The sequence below is a fragment of the Nannospalax galili genome, unplaced genomic scaffold (assembly GCF_000622305.1).
Source record: "Nannospalax galili isolate Female #2095 unplaced genomic scaffold, S.galili_v1.0 scaffold381, whole genome shotgun sequence".
In the NCBI taxonomy this organism is placed as follows: domain Eukaryota; kingdom Metazoa; phylum Chordata; class Mammalia; order Rodentia; family Spalacidae; genus Nannospalax; species Nannospalax galili.
Window position 1 is genome coordinate 2,308,307 of NW_008347312.1, and position 25,531 is coordinate 2,333,837.

General features: G+C 39.5%; 1 protein-coding gene across 1 annotated transcript in view; it reads left to right on the top strand.

The window, feature by feature from the left end:
• The window catches only part of Dnah3 (dynein axonemal heavy chain 3), a 232,141-nt gene that overhangs the window by 133,122 nt on the left and 73,488 nt on the right, over positions 1-25,531 (top strand). The window contains exon 41 of the mRNA XM_029568678.1: positions 2,175-2,417. Within this exon, the coding sequence (XP_029424538.1) occupies positions 2,175-2,417 (243 nt within the window). The remainder of the gene's footprint in view (positions 1-2,174; positions 2,418-25,531) is intronic.

Consider the following 25,531-nt stretch of genomic DNA (forward strand, 5'->3'; position numbering starts at 1 on the left):
GAGGCATTCATCAAAATTTAATAAACTTTATACATCAAAAGGGAGGTTGACCAATGGTCAATGCACACAGAATAAAAGATGTTTGCAAATCATATGTCGGATAATATCCAGGGACTGGAGTGATGACTCAGTCAGTAGAGTGCTTGTCATGCAAACATGAGGACCTGAGTTTGAGCCTCAAAATTCATGTTAAAAAGCTGAATGTGGTGACACGAGCTAGTGATCCTAGTACCAGGACGTCTGATCGCTGGGGCTCACTAGAAGGCCAGCCTAGCCTAATTGGCCAGCCCCAGACCAGGTAGTACCTGAGGAATGACACCAAGGTTGGTCTCTGTCCTCCACATGCTTGCACACATATGTGCACAATACCTGTACACATGTATACCTAAAGCCACGAGAAAACACACACACAAAGAATTAATACAAGAATTCAGAGAGAAAGACAACTAAAACCCCCTAACATTTAGCGCAAAAATACAAACAATGCAAAAACGGCTTGAATAGACATTTCACCAAAGAATTTAAACACATGGTCAGAAAGAATACAAAAAGGCTCAGCATCACCAGCCACTGGGGAAATGCAAATCAAAGCCACAATGATATTGATACCACCTTACACCTATTTTTTAAAAATTCAAATAGCAAGAGTTGGAGAGGATGTATAGAAATTGGAACCCTCGTGGACTTATGGACTGTTGGTGGGCATTTAAAATGGAATTTAAAATATTTTGGTGATTTCTTTTAAAGGAGCCATAGGGACTGGAGACATGGCTCAGCAGTTAAGAGCACTAGCTGTTCTTGCAGAGAGAAGCTGGGTTCAGTTCCCAGTACCCACTGGCAATTAACAACCATCTGTAACTCCAGTTCCAGGAAATCTGATGCCCTCCCCAGGCACTGCATGCATGTGATACACTTGCATATGTGTAGTCAAAACACTCAAACACATCAAATACAAATAAATTTTTTAAATTAAAAATAAAATAGGGACTGGAGAGGTTGCTCAGTGGTTACGAGCATTAGCTGCTCTTCCAGAGGACCCAAGTTCAGTTCTCAGCACCCACATGGCAGCTAACATCCATCCAAAACGCCAGTTCCAGGGGATCCAATGCTCTCTTCTGACCTCTGTGGACACTGCACGACTTACATACATGCAGGTAATATGCTCATATGCATAAAATGAAAATAATAAAATATTTTTAAATAAAATAATAAAAAGGAGCCATAGATTTACCATATATGATCAAGATCCTGGCCTCTCTGTATATATCTGACATAGCTGAAAGTCAGGACTTGATCAGATATTTATTTGGATTGCTTCCCAACCCAAATGTTCATCAATAGATGAATGGATAAATAAAATGATATGATCACACAATGGGACATAATTCAGCCTTAACAAGGAAGGAAATCCTGATCACACAGGTACAACGTGGGTGCACCCTGAAGACATTATGCAAGTGAAATAAGCCAGTCACAAAACAACTGACTTCCATAATGTGCCTAGAGTGGCCACATATAGAGACGGAAAGTAGAATCTTGGCTAAGGAGAGAGTAGGGAGGGCAAGTGGTTGTTCAATGGTACCAAGCATCAGTTCTGCAAGATTAAAAGAGCTCTAGATATGAACAGCAGAGATGGTTGCGCATATGAATGTGCTTTGTAAGTGGTTAATAGGGCAAACTTTATATGTTAAATAGTAACAATAATATATAGGGTTTAGGGAGACAGCTCAGGCCATAAAGTGCTTTCCATGCAAATATGAGAACTTGAATTCAGATCTCTAGCACCCACATAAAAATGGGTACTGGGTACAGTAACACATCCTTGTAACTCCAATGCTGAGATGGCAGAGATAGGAGGATCTGTGGAGCAACCTGTCAGCAAGTCTAGGTGAATCAGCAAAGTCCGTGTTCAGTGAGCGACCCTGTCTAAAAAAGTAAAGTAGAGAGTGATCGAGGGAGACACCCAACATTGACTTCTGGCCTCCAGCTGTACCCTCACATGCATGTGCTCACTAGAAATGTGAATACATATGCACAGAAAAGGATCTTGTGTGGGATGGGCATTTGGCCAATATCACTTTCCTTCCCAGGGCCTTTAAGGCAGAATCAGCCAGTTCATACACCTTTTCTATTTATAGGACTCTTGTCCTGAGTTTCCCTTTTTTCCCTTTTAGATGAAATCAGGCAAATGGAAGAGGAAAGCGACATGTACGAAGGCCTGTCGAGTCAGCAGATAGTCCTCTGGTTACAAGGATTGTTCCTCTTCTCCTTGGTGTGGACTGTGGCGGGCACCATCAATGGAGAGAGCAGAAAGAAATTTGATGTGTTTTTCCGAAACCTCATCATGGGTATGGATAATAAACACCCAAGGCCCAAAAGTGTCAAACTTACCAAAAACAACATCTTTCCAGAAAGAGGTAATTTCATACTTATCATGTCCTGTTATATGAATTTGAATCACATGTCCCAAAGCCAACCAAATGTGTGGACCATATATGCTCTTTAACAAAGCTAAGGGACTGGATGGAATCACTTCAGAGTTGGCCCATGCAAGGCATGAGTGGGCCTGAAATCAGGTCTTAGAGGACTTTTGGTTACTTTTTTAATATAAAGAAAGATATGACAGTTTTTTTGGGGGGAGGGGGTTGGGATGTTGTTGTTCTATTTTTGTAAAATTTTTCCATAATTTTATGACCCACAAAGAACAGGAAATACCTCTTCTCTTGTTTTTCTTATTCCTTTCTGGTCCCATTCTATGAGTTCATATGCTTCATGTTTGGTGATTATATTATTAATATTTCTCTTATTGTCATATAATATATTGAAGTATTTCCAATTTTTCTATATCATCTTCAAAATGATCACTTTAATGTCTACAAATATTCTTTGGTGTGCAATATTTACTAAAAGAGAGGTGGGTAAGTAGCCTCTATTGCTTTTTCCCACCATCCTAGAAATACATTATATAAAACATAAAATACAGAGAAGATAGACAACATTGAGATCAGTATTAAGATCAATAATAATCCTTTTTATCCAGAAATTTCACTTACTTTTTCGTTTGAGTTTTTTTTCTGTATTTCTATAACACAAGGAAAATTATACCATAAATGCTTTCCAAATAGCTTTATTTTTGTGACTCTAAAAGAGAATATACAAAAACCAGGTCAGGGACTGAAACTCAGTATGAGAGGACATTCCTGGCATACGTGATGCCTAGGCTGGATTGTTTCAGTTGTCAACTTGACTCATCTGGGTAGAAGGAACCTTAATTGAGGAATTTCCTCCATCAAATTGGACTGTGGCTATGTCTGCGGGGCATTTTCTTGATTTTTCAGTGAGGTGGGAGGGCCCAGGCCACTGTGGATGATGCCACTCCTGGGTATGTGGCCCTGGGTTGTATAAGAAAGCAGGCTGAGCTGGGTGTGGTAGTGCATGCCTTTAATCCCAGCCCTGGGGAGGCAGAGGCAGGAAGATCTCTGTGAATTCAAGACCAGCCTTGTCTACATGGTGAGTTTTAGGCCAGCTGGGGCTACAGCCCCCACCCCCTGGCAAAAGCAAGCAAGCAAGCCAGTAAGCAGCATTCCTCCATGATCTGTGCTTCACCTCCTGCCTCCAGGTCCTTACACTGAGTTCCTGCCTTGGTTCCCCTTGATGCACTGTGAGCTGTAAGCCAAATAAACCTTTTCCTCCCCAAGTTGGTTTTAGTCAGTGTTTATATAACAGCAATAGAAACTATGACAGTACCCTAGGTTCAGTCCCCAGAACTACCAAAAACTAAAAAAGAAGAAAGGAAGGAAAGGAAGGAAGGAGGGAGGGAGGGAAGGATGGAGGGAAGAAGGGAAGGAGGGAGGGAGGGAAGGAGGGAGAGAGGTTGAGCTCGCTTTGGGACTGGGGAAGTGGCTCAAGGGGTAAAGTGCTTCACCACCACTGTAAAACCAGGTGTGGTGACACATACTTGTAGCCCCAGGGCTGGATGCAGGGAGGAGATGAAGGTCCCTGGAGCTTGCGATCAAGCCATTCTCATCAATAAGAGAGCTCCAAGTTCAGTGAGAGACCCTGTCTCAAAAAATAAGGTGGTGGGACAGACAAGATGGCTCAGCAGGTAAAGGCACTTGCCATCAAACCTGACAACCTGAGCTTGATTCTGAGACCCACAAGATGGAAGGAGAGAGCCAGCTCCTACAAGTTCTCCTCTGACCTGTACACACACACACACACACACACACACACACACATACACAGAGAGAGAGAGAGAGAGAGAGAGAGAGAGAGAGAGAGAGAGGTGTGTAATTTTTTAATTAAAGAAAAATAAGGTTCAAAAGGATTGAGAAAGTCACCCATAGACAACATTGACCTCTAGCCTCCACATGGACCCATACATATGCACACACTTTCAAAACTCTGAGAAAAAAAGGTATACATAAAGTAACTTCTTGAGATTTTTATTGGTTATTGTCTTCAGTACCTAAGAAAATAAGGCTTCTTAATAATTTTGAGTCTTCCTATACATAGCATGGATTTGAATTAGCTTTTCATTGATTTAGACTTTTGACTTCATTTATCAGAGTTTTGTAGTTTTCCCCATAGAGATACTGTACATTTTTAGATTTAAAATATTTTATTTTATGTGTATGAACGTACTGTCTGCATGTATGTAAGTGAACCTGTCATGCAATACCCTCAGAGGTCAGAAGGGGGCATTGGATCCCCTGGAACCGAAGTTACAGATGGTTGTTAGCAGCCAAGTGGGTGCTGGGAATCCAACCTGGGTCCTCTGCAAGAACAGCCAGTGCTCTTAACTGCTGAGCCATATCTCTGGCTCCCTTCCCTAACTTTTTTTTTTAGAATTTTTGTTTTTGGTCTTTTTGAGACAGGGTCTCCCTGTAGCCCCAGCTGTCCTGGAACTCACTACGTAGACCACGCTGGCCTTGACCTCAGAGATCCGCCTGCCTCTGCCTCCCGAGTGCTGGGATTAAAGGCATGTGCCACCATGCCCGGCTCCTAACTTTTTTTTAAATCCCCTTTTCTTATAACTTTGAATCGGAGTGATGAAAGGGGATCTTAGAATCCTAGGAAGAAAAAAGCCCCATCTAAGAGGAAAACAGCTAGTCATGGCCCTTCATGTCACCTATTCTTCTTCTGAGGCAGGTCCATCTATCGTATTAGTATCACGAACGGGCATTGGATTTTATCAAATCTATTAATCTATTAATATCAATTCCACTTGGTTGTAAGTGTAATTCTTTGCATGCCTTGTTGGATTCGCATTGGTAATGTTTTATTGGAAGTTTGCATGTGTGGATGAGAAATATCCTTTCTTTGTAATGTCTTTGGTTTTGGTATTTGGACAATGCTGACCTCATAAAATGAGGTCTATTTTCTAGAAGTGACTGTGGAGACTTGGTGTCATTTCTTTCTCAGATCTTTGGTAGAATTCACCAAAGAGAAGCTTTGCAGCACTCTCAAGAGATAGAGGAAGAGACAGGTAGATCTCTGTGAGATTGAGGCCACCCTGGTCTACATAGTGAGTTCCAGGTCAGTTGGGGCTAAAGGGAGACCCTGTCTCAAACAAAACAAAATAAATTCACCAGTGAACCCATCCTAGACTGGTGCTCTTTGTGGAGGTCATTGTGGATTTGGTTTCTTTAGTGCATAAGGGAATATATGAATTATCTATTCTTTTTATGTGAGTTCTGATAGAGTGTATCTCTCAAAGAATTAGTCCATCAAATTAGTAGCAATGATCTCTCTTTCATTCTTGATGTTAATACTTTATGTGTTTTCTATTTCTTCTTGGGAAGGCTGCCTAGAGAGTATCGGTTTTATTAATCTTCTCAGATACAGCTTTTGGGTTTCTTGGTTCTCTTAAGTAATTTTTTGTTGCCAATTTAAGTTTTATCCTATATTATTATTTACTTGTTGTCCTTACTTTGGATTTACTTTACCCTTATTTTTCTAGTTTTCTAAAATGGTGCTTACATTATTAATTTTAGATGTTTTTCTCTTTCTAATGAATGCAACCCATGCTAAAAATCCCCTCTATGAATGGTGCACTCACTGCATCCCACAGGTATAAGAATTGTATTTTGATTTACATTTACATCATAATATTTTTACATTTCTCTTGATATTTTATTCCACATATGTGTGATGTATATGTATGTATACATGTTTACATGTGTGTGGGTATGAGTGCCTGGGTGTATGTGGAAGTCTGAGGTCTCAATCCCTTGCTCTGGGAATCTCCTGTCTCTAGCTTCCCAGCCAGTGCTGAAATCACAGGCAGGCCGCCACACCCACCCCGCATTTCTGTGGGTGCTGGGGATCCACACTCTTGTCTTCATGCTGGCTACTTGTGTGGCAAGGACTTCAACTGCTGAGCCATCCCCCAGCTCTTCATACCTTTCTGATCCCTGTGTCAGTTTGAAGTGTTTCATGTAACCTTGAAGAACTCCAGGATTTTCTGGCTATCTTCCTTTTACTGGTTTCTAGTCTAATTCTTTTGTGTTCTAAGAGCATATATGGTATAATATCTAATCTTTTAAATGTGTTAAAAGTGTTTTATGGCCAAGAATGTGGCTTGTCTTGGTGAATGTTCCATGTGAGTTTGAGAAGAATGTATTGTCTGCGGTTTTCCAATGAAGTACTCTATAAATGTCATTTATATTTAGTTGATTTACAATGGTGGTGTTCAATTTAGCCACAGTCTCACTCATTTCCTGACTGTTAGTGACTGTTCATCAAGCTGCCCAACTCTAAGATTGGATTTGCCTATTTCTTCTTGATGCTCTATCCATTTTTCTTTGCGTGTTTTGTCATTCTGTTCACATTTGAAATGTGAAAATAAAATAAATTAAATTAAATTTTCTTCTCTTTTTAGTTAGAAGTGAGGCTAAATTTATATATAGTAGTAGCTTGCTTTTTGTGTGTTATTTAATGTTCTGTTGTAGGCTTTGTGTTTGTTTTTGTTTTAACAGACTTTGTCTAGACATAGATCTTTCATTTAGTCTGCCTGGAATCTGATGTCTCTGTTTAGTCAGCAAGAGAAATTTTTATTCTCTGGCTTCCATATTTATTATCTCATATTTCCCTGTTTGTGTCTTCTTGTCCTTTTCAGGTGGACTTTTTCATTAATATCAGTCACTCACAACTTCATTCATCTTCACTCTGCCTTGAATAGTTTTAATCCTGCCTCTGTGTCTGCTTCTTTGCCATCCTTCCTCAGTGTAACAGTCAGAAGCACAAACTCTAGAAGGAAATTGTCAGAACTAGAACTCTGTCTCCCACACTTACTGGTTGACCAACCTTGGGCAAATTCTCTAGGCCCTATCAGTTTCCACAGTTATTAAATATGTACAATAATAATAGAGGGCATGTATGGTGCTCTTGGAAGGATGAAATGAGCTAATCCATATAAAATGTGTAAAATAAGTTATCGTACACTGAAAGTGTTAATCCAGTACCCAGTTTCTAGTCTATCATTGCCCCACTGTCACTGTCTCGACCTGAGTGGCCATATCACTTCTGCTGTCCTCTTTCCATTTCATCTTAGCCCATTCTCTCCTTATGGGTTTCTATTCCTATTTCATAAGCAAATGATGTCTATGTGCCCCTTACTGATCGAAGTCAGTTTCCCAAAACCAGTTTCCAGGCATACATTGAACAAGCTTCAAAGACGTACTCTTCAGGCTAATCCCCACGTTGTGTTCTGTACATGGCTGTATTTCTTGGCATTTCCACATATCGTTTTCCACTTACTTCATCCTTCAAAGCCTCCATTCAAGGTTCATGAACTGTTTTTGATCCCACTTGCAGTCCACTTTGCAATGACCTCTTTCCTTCCTTCTTGCAGCAAGAGGGTAAGTGACATGCACAATTCCTACTCCATTCCTAGGTAATTTCCCCCAAAATATCCATGTATATACTCTGATGACCTTGTCTCTTCTTTTTATTTCCTATAAATAAGTGTAGCACATAAGAAACCATAATTTCCATCATGTACTGTTAACTGGCTTCTTCGTATACTTACTATGGTTACTAAGATTTGGTTCCAAAAATACTGTTGGTAGGCTGGGGAGGCAGCTCGGTGGTTAAGGCTCTTGCCAGGCAAGAGGACTGAAGTTCAAATTCTAAGAACCCAGAGAATGCCAGGTGGGGAGACAGTTCATCTATAATGATAGGTAGAGATAGGAGATCCAGAGCAAGCTGAAACTGGGAATATTGGTAAGCTCTGGGTTTGACTGAGAAACCTTGTCTCAAAAGGAATAAGGTGGCCGTGGCCAGATATGGTGGTGCCTTTAGTCCCAGCACTCAGGAGGCAGGCGGATCTCTGTGAGACTGAGGCCAGCTTGGTCTACATAATGAGTTCCAGGCCAGCTGGGGCTACAGGGAGACCCTGTCTCAAAAAGACCAAAACAAAAAGAACAAGTTGGAAGAGCAATTAAGGAACATTCCCAACATCAACCTCAGGCCTACACATGCACACATGTGCATATGCATCTACACACACACACACACACACACACATGAACACATATATATGTACATCATACATACATACATATGAAGTGAAAAAAACAAGACTTTGTTAAGACTAAAATAATCCACTACAAGTCACCAGTGTGAACAGATCCACATAAAGTCAAATGGTACTTTTTCCATGATAAATATCTACTCTCTTCCTAGTGGTTTTTGAACTTATCATTGATTTTAGACATGGTCAGAGTAGATAATGTTCATAAGATGTCTTTCAAATGAACCCAAATGCTGTCTGCTCTAGATTAAGGATCAGTTGAATGGCCAAGATCCAATGATCACATCTGATCAACTAATTCCATCTGTTGGAAAAGGCCTTTTTTATTTTCATTTATGCACATGCAAACAAAAAAGGAAGAAATTTCTCAGCATAAGGGCTCGGTGGCTTTTTACATTGGAGGCCAAACGTCTCCAAATTTAAGCCACTATGTGTCATGACTATCTCCATCTTTTTACTCATTGTACAATGACCCTCCTACCCTCTCAGCTGTAGAAAAATGACCTAGTGAGGAGAAGAGAAGATGACATCATCCTCTCAGAACAGTGGCTGGCAGGCAAGTAAACAGCTCCCCAATTTTCTATGCATTTTTTGGGCAGTCACCAAGAAGAGAGCAAATAGACTTCCTGCTTTTCTTTTTGCATTTCCTTGATTGGTTTCTGTGCCTGTCAGTTTTCCATTATTGGTGTTACAAATACCTAGATAGTCAACTTATAAAGGGGCTCACAATTTTGGAGGGCTCATTCCATGGTCGATTGGCCCGTTACTTTGGTGATTGTTGTAGACAGCACATGATGACTGTAGCACATGGCAGAGGAAGCTGTTCACCTCATAGTACCCAGGAAGCCAAGAGGAGGAATAGGAAGGTCTGGTGTCCCAACACCCCCTGAAAAGTCGTGTCGCCAATGACCTACCTTCCTTTGACTGGATGCTGCTCCAAAAGCTTCTGTTTGCCCTCAGTTGAACCATGGGCAGAAGCCTTTGAGCAGAGGCCTTTGAGGAATGCTATCTAAACCCTTGCATTTTCTCACTCCAGCTCATCTGCTTTTGACTTAGAAAAGATTCTGCCCAGAACTGTTCAATTTTGGCTCACAACAACATCATTCTTTTATGCTCCTGTGCTTTCCCACATACTTTAGTGGCAAAATGAGAAGCTTTAAGCAAGAACTTATTTAGCACAGAAAGGATGTTTTCCAGAGCTAAGTGTGCTTTTTTATATAAAAACTATTGAATTATAATTTGCATACTATAAAATACACCCTCTTAAGTATACAAAGCAGTGACTTTCAGAAAATTTACCTTGTGCATCCATCATTGTAATTCTGTTTTCATCACTCCATAAGATCCTTCACGCATGTTTTCAGTTAATCTCCATTCTCATCCTCACTTGAAGGCAACCACGACTTTACTCTCCATATATTTGCCTTTCACATGCATGGAATTATGGAACATACAGCCTCTCTTGTCTGGGTTTGATTGCACTCTTATAATCATCTTAAGAAGCTTCAAATGCCTTTATAGCCTTTTCACAAGGGCCCAGGGTTAAAACATATGTGAGCATTCTGGAAAGCCTTCTCTGACTTCATGGGATGTTGTTTAGGGGACTTTTAATGATCTAGGAACTGTGGAGATAAATGGATTATTCAGACAAATGCTGAAGGAACTACGCTGGGGAGTGAACATTAAGGAAAGCAAGCAGGCCTTCAGGGCTTCTCTCAAGGTCGGGTTCATAGTATCTGCTGGACCTTTGTCTATCAACCGGGGATTTATTTGTCCAGAAAAATGCTGCATTTCCCTCTATTCATATATTCATTGTATGAGCCTTGAAGAGTTGCTTATTTCTCGGTTTAAAGGTTTACCTTATTCTTTTAAAAAATTATTTTTACTTTATGTGTATGAGTGTTTTGCTTCCATATATGTAAGCATGCATGTGCCATGAGCATGTATTGCCCACAGAGGCCAGAAGAGGGCATTGTATGCCCTGAAACTGGAGTTAGGGATGGTTGTAAATCACCATGTGGGTTGTAAACCCCAGCTGGCCTGGCACTCCCTGTGTAGACCAGGCTGGCCTTGATCACACAGATATTAAACTGCCTGTGTCTCCTGAGTGTTGCACCACCAAGCCCAGCTTAAAACAGTTTTCTTAAAGAAAAATGATGAAAATGTACCTTTTGTTCATTCCTCTTCGTTGTAGATATTGTAGTTTACGTCTTCTGGCTTATCCATCTGCTTCTTTCATCCTTTTGCATAATGTCCATCATGATATATGTCCATTCTTGATTTTTTTTTTTTTTGGCAGTTCACGTTTTGTGTTTAAACGTAACTATTGGGCATGCTAAGCTGGTGGTGTTACCACTGAGCTACATCCCCAGCCCTTGTTTTTTTTTTTTTTTTTTTTTTTTGGACAGGGTCTTGCTATGTAACCCAGGCTAGCCAAGAATTCACTATCTTCCTGCCTCCACCTGTCTCCTAAGATGACAAGTGAGCCACCACTCCTGACTCCCATCTGCCATTGTTTCTTAAAAACATTTTCACCGGGCATGATGGCACACACCTGTAGTCCCAACACTTGGGAGGCAGAGGCAGGCAGATCTCTGTGAGCTCAAGGCCAGCCTGGTCTACATAGTGAGTTCCAGGCCAGCTGGGGCTACAGGGAGACCCTGTCTCAAAAAGACCAAAAAATTTTTTTTCATTAGTACATAATTTTTCAAATAGTAATTTAATAACGGAAAAACATTCCATCTTATAAGACAGACTTTCTGCTGGCTACCTCACATGGGGTATCTAAGTCATGTCCTTGCTACCACAGATGGTGTTGTACTCACATACACAGACCCCCTCCCTTGTAAATTGTCTCCTCATAATAAATGTCCAGAAATGGGATTTCTTACTTAGAGTGGAGAACATTTTTTAGCTCTGTGAACATAATGCCAGATTGCTTTCTAAAAGTACGTACCAGATTGACTACTAGGTAAAGCTGGAGAGTAATGTGGATTAAGAGAAGCTCCCTTCTTTAATACCTAATAAAATTAACAGCAACAACAAAAACGTCCTAAAAATTCTCCAGCAATAGCTTAAGAAAGAGTTGTGACTTAATTCTTTAAACATTGGGTTGCTGGAGAGATGGCTCAGCAGTTAAGAGTGCTGGCTGTTCTTGCAGAGGACCTGGGTTTGATTCCCAGCACCCACATGTCAGCTAACAACTGTCCCTAACTCCAGTTCCAGGGGATCCAACGGTCCTCTTCTGACCTCTGAGAGCATTGCACAGTATGGCATGGGTGCACTTACATACATGCAGGCAATACCTTCATATACAGAAAATAATAAATAAAATACTTTAAAATTTTTTTAATTAAAAAAATAAAAATAATAATAATTCTGGAAACATTGTGGACACAGACAGAAACAAAGCATCCTGGTGTGCTGCATCCCACCACCTCAGTAACTTATTCATGGTATGGAAGGAGGAAAGCAGGAAAGTTGTCAAAATTCTGAGAGTTCTCACTGGAGCAATTAGATTGTGATGGTGTCTGACTAGCTGCAATAAAAGGTCCTAGAGAACCTCTCAATCAGAGTCCTATTATAATGCTAGAGGAACTCGAGGGAAGTAAAACTACCAGTATTTGCATCTTCTGGAATCCCTCACTGAGTAAGGATGTGAGCTGAACACACAGCTGTACGATATGTCAGTAGCTAAGATGGGAATGAGATGAGTCCGTGGCTCAGAAAATTTGAGCAAATTTCAAAAAAAGGGAACAGAGCCCAGATTCCCTAGGCATAGCAACTCTTTCCCTTTATGCAAACCTTGTAGCCTCAGCCACTCATCAGTCCTTGAATTATACCCAAGAAAGTAAGATGAACTCGTTCCTAGGGCTAGAGCGAGAGCTCAGTGGCTAAGAGCACTTGCTGCTCTTTAGGGGACCTGAGTTCAGTTCCCAGCACCCACCTATAACTCTTGCTCCATGGGATCCAAAATTGCCTTATGTTCTCCATGAGCACCTACACACATGTTGCAAACACACACACATAAACAGAAATGAAATAAATCTTAGGAAAAAGATAAACTGGTTCCAGGGAAGAGTTTAATTGGTTTTATTATAGCAGGAAGGGTATGACAATTGTGGAAAGACAGAGGGGAAGTGGAGAAAGAAAGGGATTGGGGGAGATAGAGATAGAGAGAGATAGATACAGAGAGAGAGAGAGAGAGAGAGAGAGAGAGAATATGATCCACGAATTTTGATGAGTAGACTGTGATACTGACTAAAAGATGCGTAGATTCTTGAATGGAACTGAGATCCTATATATAGCCTCACATTTATGCTGACTTGATTTTTGACAATGGTACCAAGATAATTAAATAATAATCTTTTCAACAAATGGTGGTAGAGAACTGAATATGCACATATGAAAGAATAGATTTGAATCTTTATTCCATACAAAAACTCAACTCAAAATACACCTGTGGTGGTTTGAGTGAGAACTGTCTTCCATAGGCTCATGTATCTGAACACTTGGTCCCAGTTGGTGGCACTGTTTGGGGAGGTTACTGGGGGCACACAGAGCTTGTAGCCTCATCCCCTTCTAGTTTACTTTCAGCTTCCTGCATTGGGTGGAAATGTGGTCTCTCAGATTTCTGTTCTGGCCACCTGCTGCTATGCCTCCTACACCATTATGAACTTGCCCTCTGGAACCATAAGTCAAAAGAAATTCTTCCTCAAGTTGCCTTTGGTCATGATATTTTGTCACAGCACAGAAAAGTAACTAATAGACCACCAAAGTCCTACATGCAAGAACTAAAACTATAAAACTCTTAGAAGAAACATGGTGCGTTGGACTTTTGGATGGTGGCAGCCAACTTGCAGGCATAGTCTGCTGGTCTCCAGGTAACAGCCTGGGAGAAGTTGGATAACAGCTACCAGAAGAGGTAAATGATGGCTGGAAAACCTACATTAATAGCAAAGCAAAGTAAGAAACTTTACAAAACAGAAAAAGAAAGAAAATCCAGAGTCCGTCCTAGAGGGATTGGCAGGGTCCAGGCAGCTCCTTCCTACCAGTGAGAGAGAATAACCAGAGCCCTGGCATGAGGCAAAGAGCTAAACTCTCAGTGACAGACATTTACAGAGAAAAAATTAAAAGGAGAAAAGGAGGTAAAAGTTGCCTGCAACAGCAGCAGCAGCAGGAGGAACGATCCTGGGGAACTCTCTGCTCAGCACTTGATGAAAGCAGCGATGTGATACCAGTTTTGAGACTCCTGGGCTGCAAGCCTAAGTGGCACATCTAGAATGCAACCTCTACACCTAGGACTCATGGAACATAGAACGAGGGGTGAGTAGAACAGTAATGCATCTTTCAGTTCTCATCAATGAAGCTCCCTCATGCAACAGAGGGCCAGAAACACAAAAGGCCACAAATGGCCAAAACACAGAGAGTAAGAGTCTGCAGAGTGTGGGTCCTTATACAGGTCTTTTGTATTGAGGTCCACCCACCCAGGGCTCAGGGACCATTGGGGAAGAGAAGGTAGAAATATTGTAAGAGCCAGGGAGGATGTGTGTGACCACACAGAAATAGTCCTACAGGTGCCAGAGACCCTTCTCATACAAATGTACAGCAATGGTGTCAGCATGCACAAGGCCCATGCAAACTTAGGCAGACAAAAACCCAGCACAGAACTGTGGAAATGAACAGCAAGCCCCAATCTTAGTTGAAGAATTATTGGTAACTGATTACTGCTGGGTGTGGAAGAGCTGAAGGGAGAGACTCTAGATAAGCTGACTAAACCCCGATGGATGAACCTGCACTGAGGGATATCTCGGGACACTAACTTTCCGTAATAGACCTTAACACAAATGACAGAATGTATGAACTCAAGTGGGGGGCTATGTGAGGTGCCAAAGGGGAAGGGGCTATAAAGATGATTTTATGTATGAAGTACACAAAAATTCAATAAAAAAAGTATTTTTAAAAAAAGACTCCTGGGCTGAAGAGATGGCTCAGTGGTTAAGACTGCTGGCTGCTCTTGCAGACAACCTGGGTTTGATTCCCAGCCACCACATGGTGGCTAACAACTGTCTATAACTCCAGTTCCAGGGAACCTGACACCCTCTTCTGACCTCCACAAGCATTGCATGACACAGGTGCACTTACATGCAGACAATACAGTCATACACATAAAATAAAAATAATTTTAAAAATATTAAAAAAGATTCCTGCTGTCAGTGGCTTGGCAGCCCCAGACCCTCCATGAACCACTTTTAGAAGGCCCAGAACAAGTGTCACAGAACTATACTCTGAAGCCAGATCTAGCAGAATGCTGCTAGAGTGTGGGTAAGAAACATTGAATCAGAATTGTGCAATATTCAGCAAAGGGGAAACCTGGTCAGAGCCAGAGAATTCAAGGGAACACAGACACAGGTTCAAACTGCATGCACACTGGACATTGGAAAGGACTGTACAAGGATGGGGCCAGCATTCACAACTGGACCCCTGAAGGACCACCCACAAGTGTGACCAGTATGTGTAACCCAACCTGTGAAAGACTTTCCAGGGGTGTGGCAGGCATCTAGGAGCCTGGGAAAGGAATGAAAATCCAGGCTTGAATCAGCAAGCAGACAGCGCCATAGTCTCAGAGAATGCTGGGAACTGAGCCCGATTTCCCTAACACCAGTCTAGCAGAAAACAACGGTACCTCAACTCTACTACAACTTAGTCCCCTTCGAACACTGCATACTTCTACTGAATGAATAAGGGAGATTTTTTTTTAAATGCAACATATAACCTAATCCTGGATGTTCAAGTCCTTCCAATACAAAAATTCAAGAAGCATGAAAAAAATTGGGCAATATGCCTCCTTCAAGAATTATTAATCCTATAATAATGGTCCCCAATGAGAATGTATCAAATGAAATAGCAGACAAAGACTTCAAAAGAATGATTATAAGTATGATCAAAATAAAACAGGGAGGATGCAAATCAAGTTCTGAATTAATCCCAAGAAAACAGAAACGAATAACCAAATGAAGCAAGGAAGTCAGTACAAGACATAAAAGAGTTTAACAGAGATAGAAATAGTGGAAACTGATGCACTGCAGATGAGAAGTTCGGTACGTGGGAAAAGCTCTGTAGAACATTTTATCAACAAACTGCTTCAAGAACAGAAGACGAGCGCTTAAAGACAAGGTGGATGAGTTGAAACATTTAACAGAGACATGACAAAAATAAGCTAATAAGACAAATATAACATGACAAAGATAAGCTAATAAGAAAGTTCTAACAGAACATATGAGGTATATGGGACACTATAGGAAGACCAAATCTATGAATCGTGGCCATAGAAGAAGAATTTCAGGCTAAAGGCTTTGAAATCATTCTCAATAAACTTTCGTGGTTAAAAAAAAAATTCCCAAATCTAAGGGAAAGTGATATCTTTTTAAATAGTGGAGCCATTTAGAACACTAAACAGAAAAACCCAGAAAATAACCTCCTCGTGTCATAGTATAGTCAAAACACTAAATATATGGAACAAAGTAAAGATATTGAACTCTGCAAGGGAGAAACACCAGGTTATACCTTAAAGGCAAGCTCATCAAAATAGCAGCGTATTTCTCAACAGAAACTTTAAAAGCTTGGAGTGATGTATTTCATTGTCTGAAAGACTGTAGCTGCCAATCCAGACTATTATACCCAGAAAACTAATATAATTGAAAGAGAAAGTAAATGTTTCTATGATAAAAACAGGCTAAAAGAATCCATAAACACTAAACCAGCTCTACAGAAGATACTGGAAGGAAACCTTCAGCCTGAAGAGAAAGATAAAAACATCTGTGAGAGGACAGGAAAGAATAAGCCTCATTACAACTGTCGTTCAGTAAGTAGTAACTGGGAAAACACCAAACACTCCAAAATCCACAAAATTACTGGAATTAATACACATGTTCCAATAATAATTCTGAATATTAGAAATCTCAATTCCCCAATCAAAAGACACAGAATAGCAAATTAGATTTTTTTTAAAGCAGGATCAGACCTGGTGTGGTGGTGCACATCTTTAATCTCAGCAGTTTGGAGGCAGAGGCAAGTGGATCTCTATGAGATCAAGGGTAGCCTGGTCTACATAGATAGTGAGTTCCAGGCCAACTGGGGCTGCAGGAAGACCCTGTCTCAAAAAGACAAAAAAAAGAAGAAAGAAACAAAAAAGAAAAAAGAAAAGAAAGAAAGCAGGATCAATCCATTTGTTGGGAAACATATCTCACAATCAAAGGCAGATGCAACCTTAGAGTGAAAAGATAGAAAAGGGTTTTCCAAGAAAATGCAGCTAGAAAACAAGCAGATGTTCTAATATCTGACAAAACAGACTTCAAAGCAAAACTAGAAGAGATAAAGAAGGTCACTTCACTTCATACTGATTAAGGAAATAATTCATCGAGAGGATGTTACAATTCTAAATGTGTGCACCAAATACAGGTGTACCCAAATAAAACATATGCTACTAGATGTAAACACAAAAATTGATCTCAACACAATAATAGTGGGTAACTTCAATATCCTACTGTCACTAGTAGACAGAACATGCCAACAAAAAGTAGAGACATTTGAATTAAGTAGCATCATAGATCGAATGGACCTGACAGACATCTATATACCATTCCATCCAAACACTGCAGAATACACGTTCTCAGCAGCCCAAGGACCTTTCTTTTTTTAAAATATTTTTACTATTTTTATTTTATATGTATGAGTGTATTGCCTGCATGTATGTAAGTACACCCATGTCATGCAATGCCTGCAGAGGTCAGTAGAGGGCATCGGACTCCCTGGAACTGGGGTTATGGACGGTTGTTAGCCACCATGTGGGTGCTGGGAACTGAACCTGGGTCTTCTGCAAAAGCAGCCAGTGCTCTTAACTGCTGAGCCATCTCTCCATCCCAGCCCATGGACCTTTCTATAAAATATATGAGGATACAAAGCAAAACTTAACAAATATAGGAAATTTTAAATTATTTGTATTTTGTTGACTACAGTGGAATAAAACTAGGTATCAAGACTGAGAGAAGGCAGGAGAGATGGTTCAGTGGCTAAGAGCACTGGCTTCTCTTGCAGAGGACCTGGGTTCAATTCCCAGCTCCCACATGGTGACTGACAACCATCTGTAAGTAACGCCAGTTCCAGGGAATCCAACACCCTCTCTGACCTCCGCAGGCATTGCAAAACATGGGTACACCTTCCTATATACAGGCAATACACTCAAACACATAAAATAAATCAATAAATAAAATCTTTTTAAGAGATCAAGAGAAACTATAGAACATAAAGTCACGGAGATTGGAAATGTACTATTAAATGATGAATGAATCATTGAAGAAATCACAAAAGATATAAAAAGTTTCTAGAACTGAATGAAAAAGAAAAGACAACATACCCAAAATTATAGGATACACTGAAAGCAATCCTAAGAGGAAAGTTTATAGCTACAAGTGCTTACAGTTAAAAACAAACAAACAAAATAAAACAGAGAGATCTCAACTAAATAACTTTATAATTTACCTCAGGACCTTGGCAAAACAAATCAAACCCAAAATCAGAAGATGTAAGGAAATAATTAAAATTGGGCAGAAATTACTAAGATGGAAATGAAAAACAATGGAAGCAATCAGTAAAGCAAAGGCTTAATTATTTGAAATGGTAAACAAGATCAACAAACCCTTAGACAAACCAAAAGAAGAGAGAAAAGACACAAATTGATTAAAATTAGCAATCAGATATACACATGACAATTGGTGCCAGTGAGATTCAAAAAATCATGAGGACATTCAAAGAAAACATACATTCTACTAAATGGCAAATCAAAAGAAGTAGATGAATTTCTAGATGTATATGACCTACCAAAATTAAACCAATGTGAGATAAATGACTTAAACAGATCTATGCCAAGCAGTAAGATTGAAGAAGTAATAAAAAACATCTTCTGAGTGAAAAGAGTCCAGACCAAGGTGGATTTGATGATGAATTCTACCAGACCTGTAAACAACAACAAACACCAGTGCTTCTTGAACTATTCCACAAAATAGAGAAGGAAGGAAGCTCCTTTTAAAAATCTTGATTTGTATTACCCTAATACCAAAACTAGATAGACACAACAAAAAAGAAAATTAGATACAATAATTCTCAATAAAATACTTGCACATCAAATTCAAGGACACATCAAAAAGATGATTCACTGTGGTCAAGTTGGCTTCATTCCAGAGATGTAAGGATGATTCAACATAGGCTAGTCAGTAAGTGTAGTTTATCACATAAATGGACTCAATAACAGAAATCACATGATCATCTCAACATGAAAAAAAGGCTTTTGACAGAATCCAACATCCCTTCATGATAAAAACCCTGAAAAAAACTAGGAATAGCAGGAACATATATGACACACCTATAGCCAACATTATACCAAGTGGGAAAAAAAGCTGAGGGCACTTCCAGTAAAATCCAGAGCAAGACAAGGGTGGGTACTTTCTCCACTTCTGTCCAATATAATGCTTGAAGTCGTAGCTACAGCAATATGATTAGGGAAGTCAATAAAATGAATAAAAATCAAAAAGGAAGAAGTAGGATTGGAGAGATGGCTCAGTGATTAAAATCACTGGCTGCTCTTCCAGAGGACCTGGGTTCATTTCCAGCACCCACATGGCAGCTAACAACCATCTGTAACTCCAGTTCCAGAGGAATCTGATGCCCTCTTCTGACCTCTGAAGACATTGCATGACACAGGTGCACTTACATACATGCAGGTAGTACACTCTTACACATAAAACGAGAATAGTAAATTTTTTTAAAGGAAGAATTCAAAGTACCTTATTTGTAGTTGATATAATTCTATATAAAGAGATCTAAAGATTCCACCAGAAAACTCTTAGATCTGATGAGCACTTTTAGCAAAGTGGCAACATACAAAATTAGCACACAAAAATCAGTAGCCTTCTTAAATACCAATATCAAACATGCCAAGAAAGAAAACAGGAAAACAATCCTATTCATAATTACCTCCAAAAATAACCCTGGAATAAACCAAACCAAGAAAGTGAAAGACCTCTATAATATAAAACATTGAAGAAGGAAATTCAGAAGGCTAGAAGATGGGACGACCTCTCACACTCATCGGTTGAAAGAATTCATATTCTGAAAGTGGCTATACTACCAAAAGCAATCTGCAGCTTCAATGAAATCCCTATCAAAATTCTGATGCTATTGTTCACAAATAGGAAAAAAAAACCTTAAAATTCATATGGAATCGCAAATGACCCCAAATAGCCAAAGCAACCCTAAGCAAAAAAGAGTAATGATGGAGGTATCACCATCCCTGATATCAAATTATACTACAGAGCCATAGTAACAAACAGCATGGTACTGGGAAAAAAACTCAGACATATAGATTAATATGAAGAGGTCCCAAATATAAACCCAGATATGCAGTCATATGATTTTGACAAAGATGCGAAAACTATACAATGAAGAAAAGATAGCCTCTTCAACATATGATGCTGTGAAAACTATATGGAAGAATAAACTAAATCCCTGTGTCTTGCCCTGTATAAAAATCAACTCCAGGAGCTGGAGAGATGGCTCAGTGGTTGAGAGCACTGACTGCTCTTGCAGAGGACCCGGTGGCTACGAACCATCCTTAACTCCAGTTCCAGGGGAATCCAAAGCCCTCTTCTGACCTCCGCGGCATTGCACGACACGGGTGCACTCACATACATGCAGGCAATACACTCACACACATAAAATAAAAATAATAAAATATTAAAAAATCAACTCCAAATGGAGCAAAGACACTAATATCAGATCTAAAACTGAGACTATTGGAGGAAAAATTAGGCAAAACACTGCAGGATCTAGACATAAGCAGGAACTTTCTGAATAGGATTCCAGAGCCAGGAAATGATGCCAACAGTCAACAAACAGGACATCATAAAATTGAAAACCCTCTGCGCATTAAAGGAAATAGTTAATCAAGTAAAGAGACTCTACATGATGGGAAAAATATTTGCTAGCTATTCATCTTACAGAGGATTGATATCTACAATATACAAAGAACTCAAAACCAATGCAACAAAAAATTAAACAACCCAGTTTTTATATGAGCTAATCAAATGGGCATATACTTCTCAAAAGAAGAAACACAAATGGCTAATAGACACATGAAAAAATGTTCAACCTCACTGATCATCAGAAAAATGGAAATTAAAACTACACTAAGATTCCATCTCACCTTAGTCAGAATGGCAGTCATTAAGAAAACAGCCACACACGCTGGTGAGGAAGGATGTTGGTGAGAACCCTTATACTCAGCTGGTAGGAATGTAAACTAGTCCAGCCACTATAGAAATCAGTATGGAGTTTCTTCAGAAAAACTAATACATTTTCCATTTTACCCAGCTATACCACTTTTATGTGGTTTATCAATAAATCACAGAGGTAGTTGCACATCCATATTTATTAAAGCACTGCTCACAAAAGCTAAGTTATGGAACCAACCTAGATGTGCAACAACAAAGGAATGGATAAAGAAAATGTGATGTATATGATATATATCATATATGTAGTGGATAAAGAAAGTGATATCTCTAAATATATATCATATATAGTGAATTTTATTTTAGCCATAAAGGAAGTCAAAGATGGGCTGGAGAGATGGCTCAGTGGTTAAGAACACTGGTTGTTCTTGCAGAAGACCTGGGTTTGAATCCCAGAACCCACATGGCAGCTAACAACTGTCCATAACTCCAGTCCCAGGTGATTTGACAGCCTCTTCTGACCTCCGCAGGCATTGCAAGACACAGGTGCACTTAGCTACATGCAGGCAATACACAAATACACACAAAATTAAAAAAAAAATTTTTAAGTTAAAAAAAGAAAGTCAAAGATATGTCATTTGTAGGAAAATGGCTACAACTGGAGATAATCATATTAAGTGACTTTAGCCAGTCTCAGAATTACAAATATCACATGGTTTTTCTCATTTGATTGTCCTATATTTATATATCTGTTTAAAATCATGTGTGTGTGTATTGACATGAAATTAGAAGCAAAAGTATCTAAGGGAGCAAATGAGAATAACTGGCAGTGGTGAGAAAAGTGGATGGTAGGGAGAATGGGAGGAACAGGTTCAGCATCATTATAAACTTGTATGAAAATACCCTTAAGCAAACAATATATATAATTAAATTTTGTTAAAGGAGGGGCTGGAGAGATGGCTCAGTTGTTAAGAGCACTAGCTCCTCTTGCAGAGGATCCAAGTTCAAGTCCCAGCACACACATTGTGGCTAACAACCATCTGTAACTCCTGTTTCAGGGGCTCCAACACCCTCTTCTGACCTCCATGGACATTGTATGACATGGGTACACTTACATACATGCAGGGAATACACTCGTACATATAAAATAAAAATAAAATATTTAAAATTTTAAAAAAGTTTTTAAAAAGAAACATCTGGGGCTAGAGACATGGCTCAGCATTTAAGAACACTGACTGTTCTTGCAGAAGACTCAGGTTCGAATCCCAGCACCTACATGGCAGCTAACAACTGCCCGTAACACCAGTTCCAGAGGATCCAACAGCCTCTTCTGTCCTCTGCAGGCATTGCATGACATGGGTACACTTACCTACATGCAGGCATAACACTCATACACATAAAATAAGAATAATAAATAAAATATTAAAAAACAACAAAAAAGAAGGAAACATCTGTACACATTTTTATGATCTTGGATTGGGCAGTGATTTCTCTGGACACAAAAATCTGCAATCAACAATAGAAAAACTAGATAAATTGCACATCATCAAAATTCAAACTTTTGTGCTTCAAAGGACATCCATCCAATGAAAAGACAATTCTTAGAATGGGTAAAAATTTTTGTTTACAAATTTTATATATATATATATATATATATATTGTTAGAAACTCAAAAAAAGTTTGTTTTTTTTTTTTGTCTTTTTGAGACAGGGTCTCTCTGTAGCCCCAGCTGACCTGGAACTCGCTACGTAGACCAGGCTGGCCTCGATCTAAAAGAGATTGGCCTGCCTCTGCCTCCTGAGTGCTGGAACTAAAGGCCATCATGCCACCACAAAAACATTTTAACTCAAAAAGACAAAGACTAGGCATGCCAGTCCATGCCTTTAATCCCAGCACTCAGAAGCAGGTGGATCTCTGTGTGTTCAAGACCAACCTGGTCTACAGAGTTAGTTCTAGGCCAGCTGGGGCTACAGGGAGACCCTGTCTCAATAAACAAAACAAACAAAAAACCCAAATAACCCAATTTTAAAATGGGCAATGTGGACTGGAAAGATGGCTCAATGGTTAAAAACACTGGTTGTTCTTGCAGAAGACCCGGGTTGGAATCACAGCACCCATATGGCAGCTAACAACTGTAACTCTAGTCCCAGGGGACCTGACAGCCTCTTCTGACCTCTGCGGGCATTGCATGACAGGGGTGCACTTACCTACATGTAGGCAATACATGCATATGCATAAAATAAAAATAATAAAATAATTAAAATGGGCAATGTAGGCTGGAAGAGATGGCTCAGTGGCTAAGAACACTGTCTATTCTTGTAGAAGACCCAGGTTTGAATCCCAGAACCCACATGATGGCTACCTCCATGGGCATTGCACGACACGGGTGCACTTACCTACATGCAGACAATACATGCATATACATGAAATAAAAATAATAAATAAAATATTTAAAAAATAAAATAAAATGGGCAATGTACTTGAATAGACAATAATTCTTCTTTTTTTTTTACCTTGGGCCTCGGGCATGCCAAGCAGGCATTTTACCACTGAGTTATACTACTAGCCCTGAAGAGTTTTCTCAAAAATTTATTAGTTATCAGGGAAATACTGATTGAAACTGCAGAATGGGTATAATTTTAAAAAAGAAATAACAAGACATGATGGAGGAAAAACGAAAGACAAATGTCAAATATTTTTTTTCTATGGGCAGTATAAATTTAAATATATAGCTATGTAAATGTATTTATGAAAGAAGTTTAAGATAATTGTGCATAATATGAAAGAAACAATTAGGAAAAAATGACTGATATGGAGACAAAAAAATTGCCACTCCTTTATGTAAGAAACCAAGTAAATATGACAGAAATGTATACAAAGATATAAGTGCAGCATTTTTTTCCTAAAATGAGCTGTTTCTGAAAATTGTAAAAGTGTGCTACATTCAAAAAAAAAACTGGTAGAGAATAATTGACTGGAGAACAACCAATTAAACGATTGGACTTGGGGCTGTAGAGATGTCTCAGCAGTTAAGAACACTGACTATTCTTGCAGAAGACCTAGGTTTGAATCCCAGCACCCACATGATAGCTAACAACTGTCTGTAACTCCAGTCCTAGGGGACCTGACAGCCTCTTCTGATCTCCGAGGGCATTGCACAACATGGGTGCACTTACCTACATGCAGGCAATACAAGCACACACATAAAATAAAAATAATAAATAAAATATTTTCAAAAAACAAGTGGACTTTTCAGAATAAAAGAGATCCCATCAGAGAACCAGTTTTTCTTTAATTATATTTTTAAGTCAATGGGAGGAAATATTTGATAGGCCTCATTAAAAATTCAAATTTGTAATCATTCAGAAACTCATAAAAGGAAAAAACTAATGTTTTGATTTCATATAAAACAGTATTCATAGTATCTAGAAAAACTTCAGAAAACAAACAAGACAGAAAATATTTTAGTCAAAAAATGATTTAAAGACAAAGGAAATTAACATTCTTTTTTATTCTTTGAAAATTTCATAAATACATACACTGCATCTTAATTACATCCACCCCCACTCCCTCCCTCCAATTCCCCCAGCCCGTTCCACAATACATCTTTCCTCCAGCTTCAAGTTCTCACTCTTAAAAAAATAAATAACCCTCTCCTTCACTGTCACCCATCCATATATGCAGGGCTGTGGCTTCGTCCACTGGGGCATGGGCAACCTGCCAATGGCCACCCTCAAAGGAAAATGACTCTCCCTTTAGTAAGTAGGCAACTCTAATAAGTAGACAATGATCAACTGCCAAAGCTCCTTAGCTAGGGGTGGAGCCTCGGAAGGCCCTCCCTTCTCTATGTTGTCTAGCAGTTTTTTGGGGTTTTTCGTACTCGCTATGTAGACCAGGCTGACCCTGAACTCAGAGATTCATCTGCTGCTGCCTCCCAGTTCTGGCTAGCATTTTGTTTGTTTGTTTTGGGTTTTATTTTGTTTCATTTTGTTTGTTTGTTTGTTTGTTTGAAACAGGGTCTCCTTGTTTCCCCACCTGACCTGGAATTCACTACCTAGACCAGGCTGGCCTCGATCTAACAAAAATATGCCTGCCTTTGCCTCCCAAGTGCTGGGACTAAAGGTGTGTGCCACCACACCTGGCCCATGCCAGCCTTTTAAACCCAAGAGAAATGTCTGTAAAATTCAGAGGGGACAACAGTCTGACATAAGATTACTCTCAGCCACTTTTCTGTTAAAGTACAATTTAGCAGGTAGAATTCTCAAACATTCAAGAACTAAGAGAACTGAATACCCTAAACTTTTCCATGAAAACAAAACAAAACAAAACAAAAATGATTCAAAACAGCCAGGTGCTATGGGGCCCACTTTAATCCCAGTGAGGGGGGAGGGGGAGAGGAAGAAAAAAGAAAGGAAAAGAAGAAAAGAAGAAAAAGGAATTCAAACCAAAGAACTAAAAGGACTGAATGATTGAATGACTGAAGTAGCATTTAGCCCTAAGTCCTTGCAAGGAATAGAATTATGGTTGTTGAACAAATTAGGGCCTTGTAAACCCTGACAAAGTAAACCGTTATCATCAATAACAGAAGCTACAGACAGCAAGTCGGAGGAAAATGAGAGGGAACCTCCATGAAAGAATCGAGAAGACTGAATCCCACATATGTACACATGAAATGATGAGGGGGAAGAAGAGATGGGGGAAGGAAAGAGAG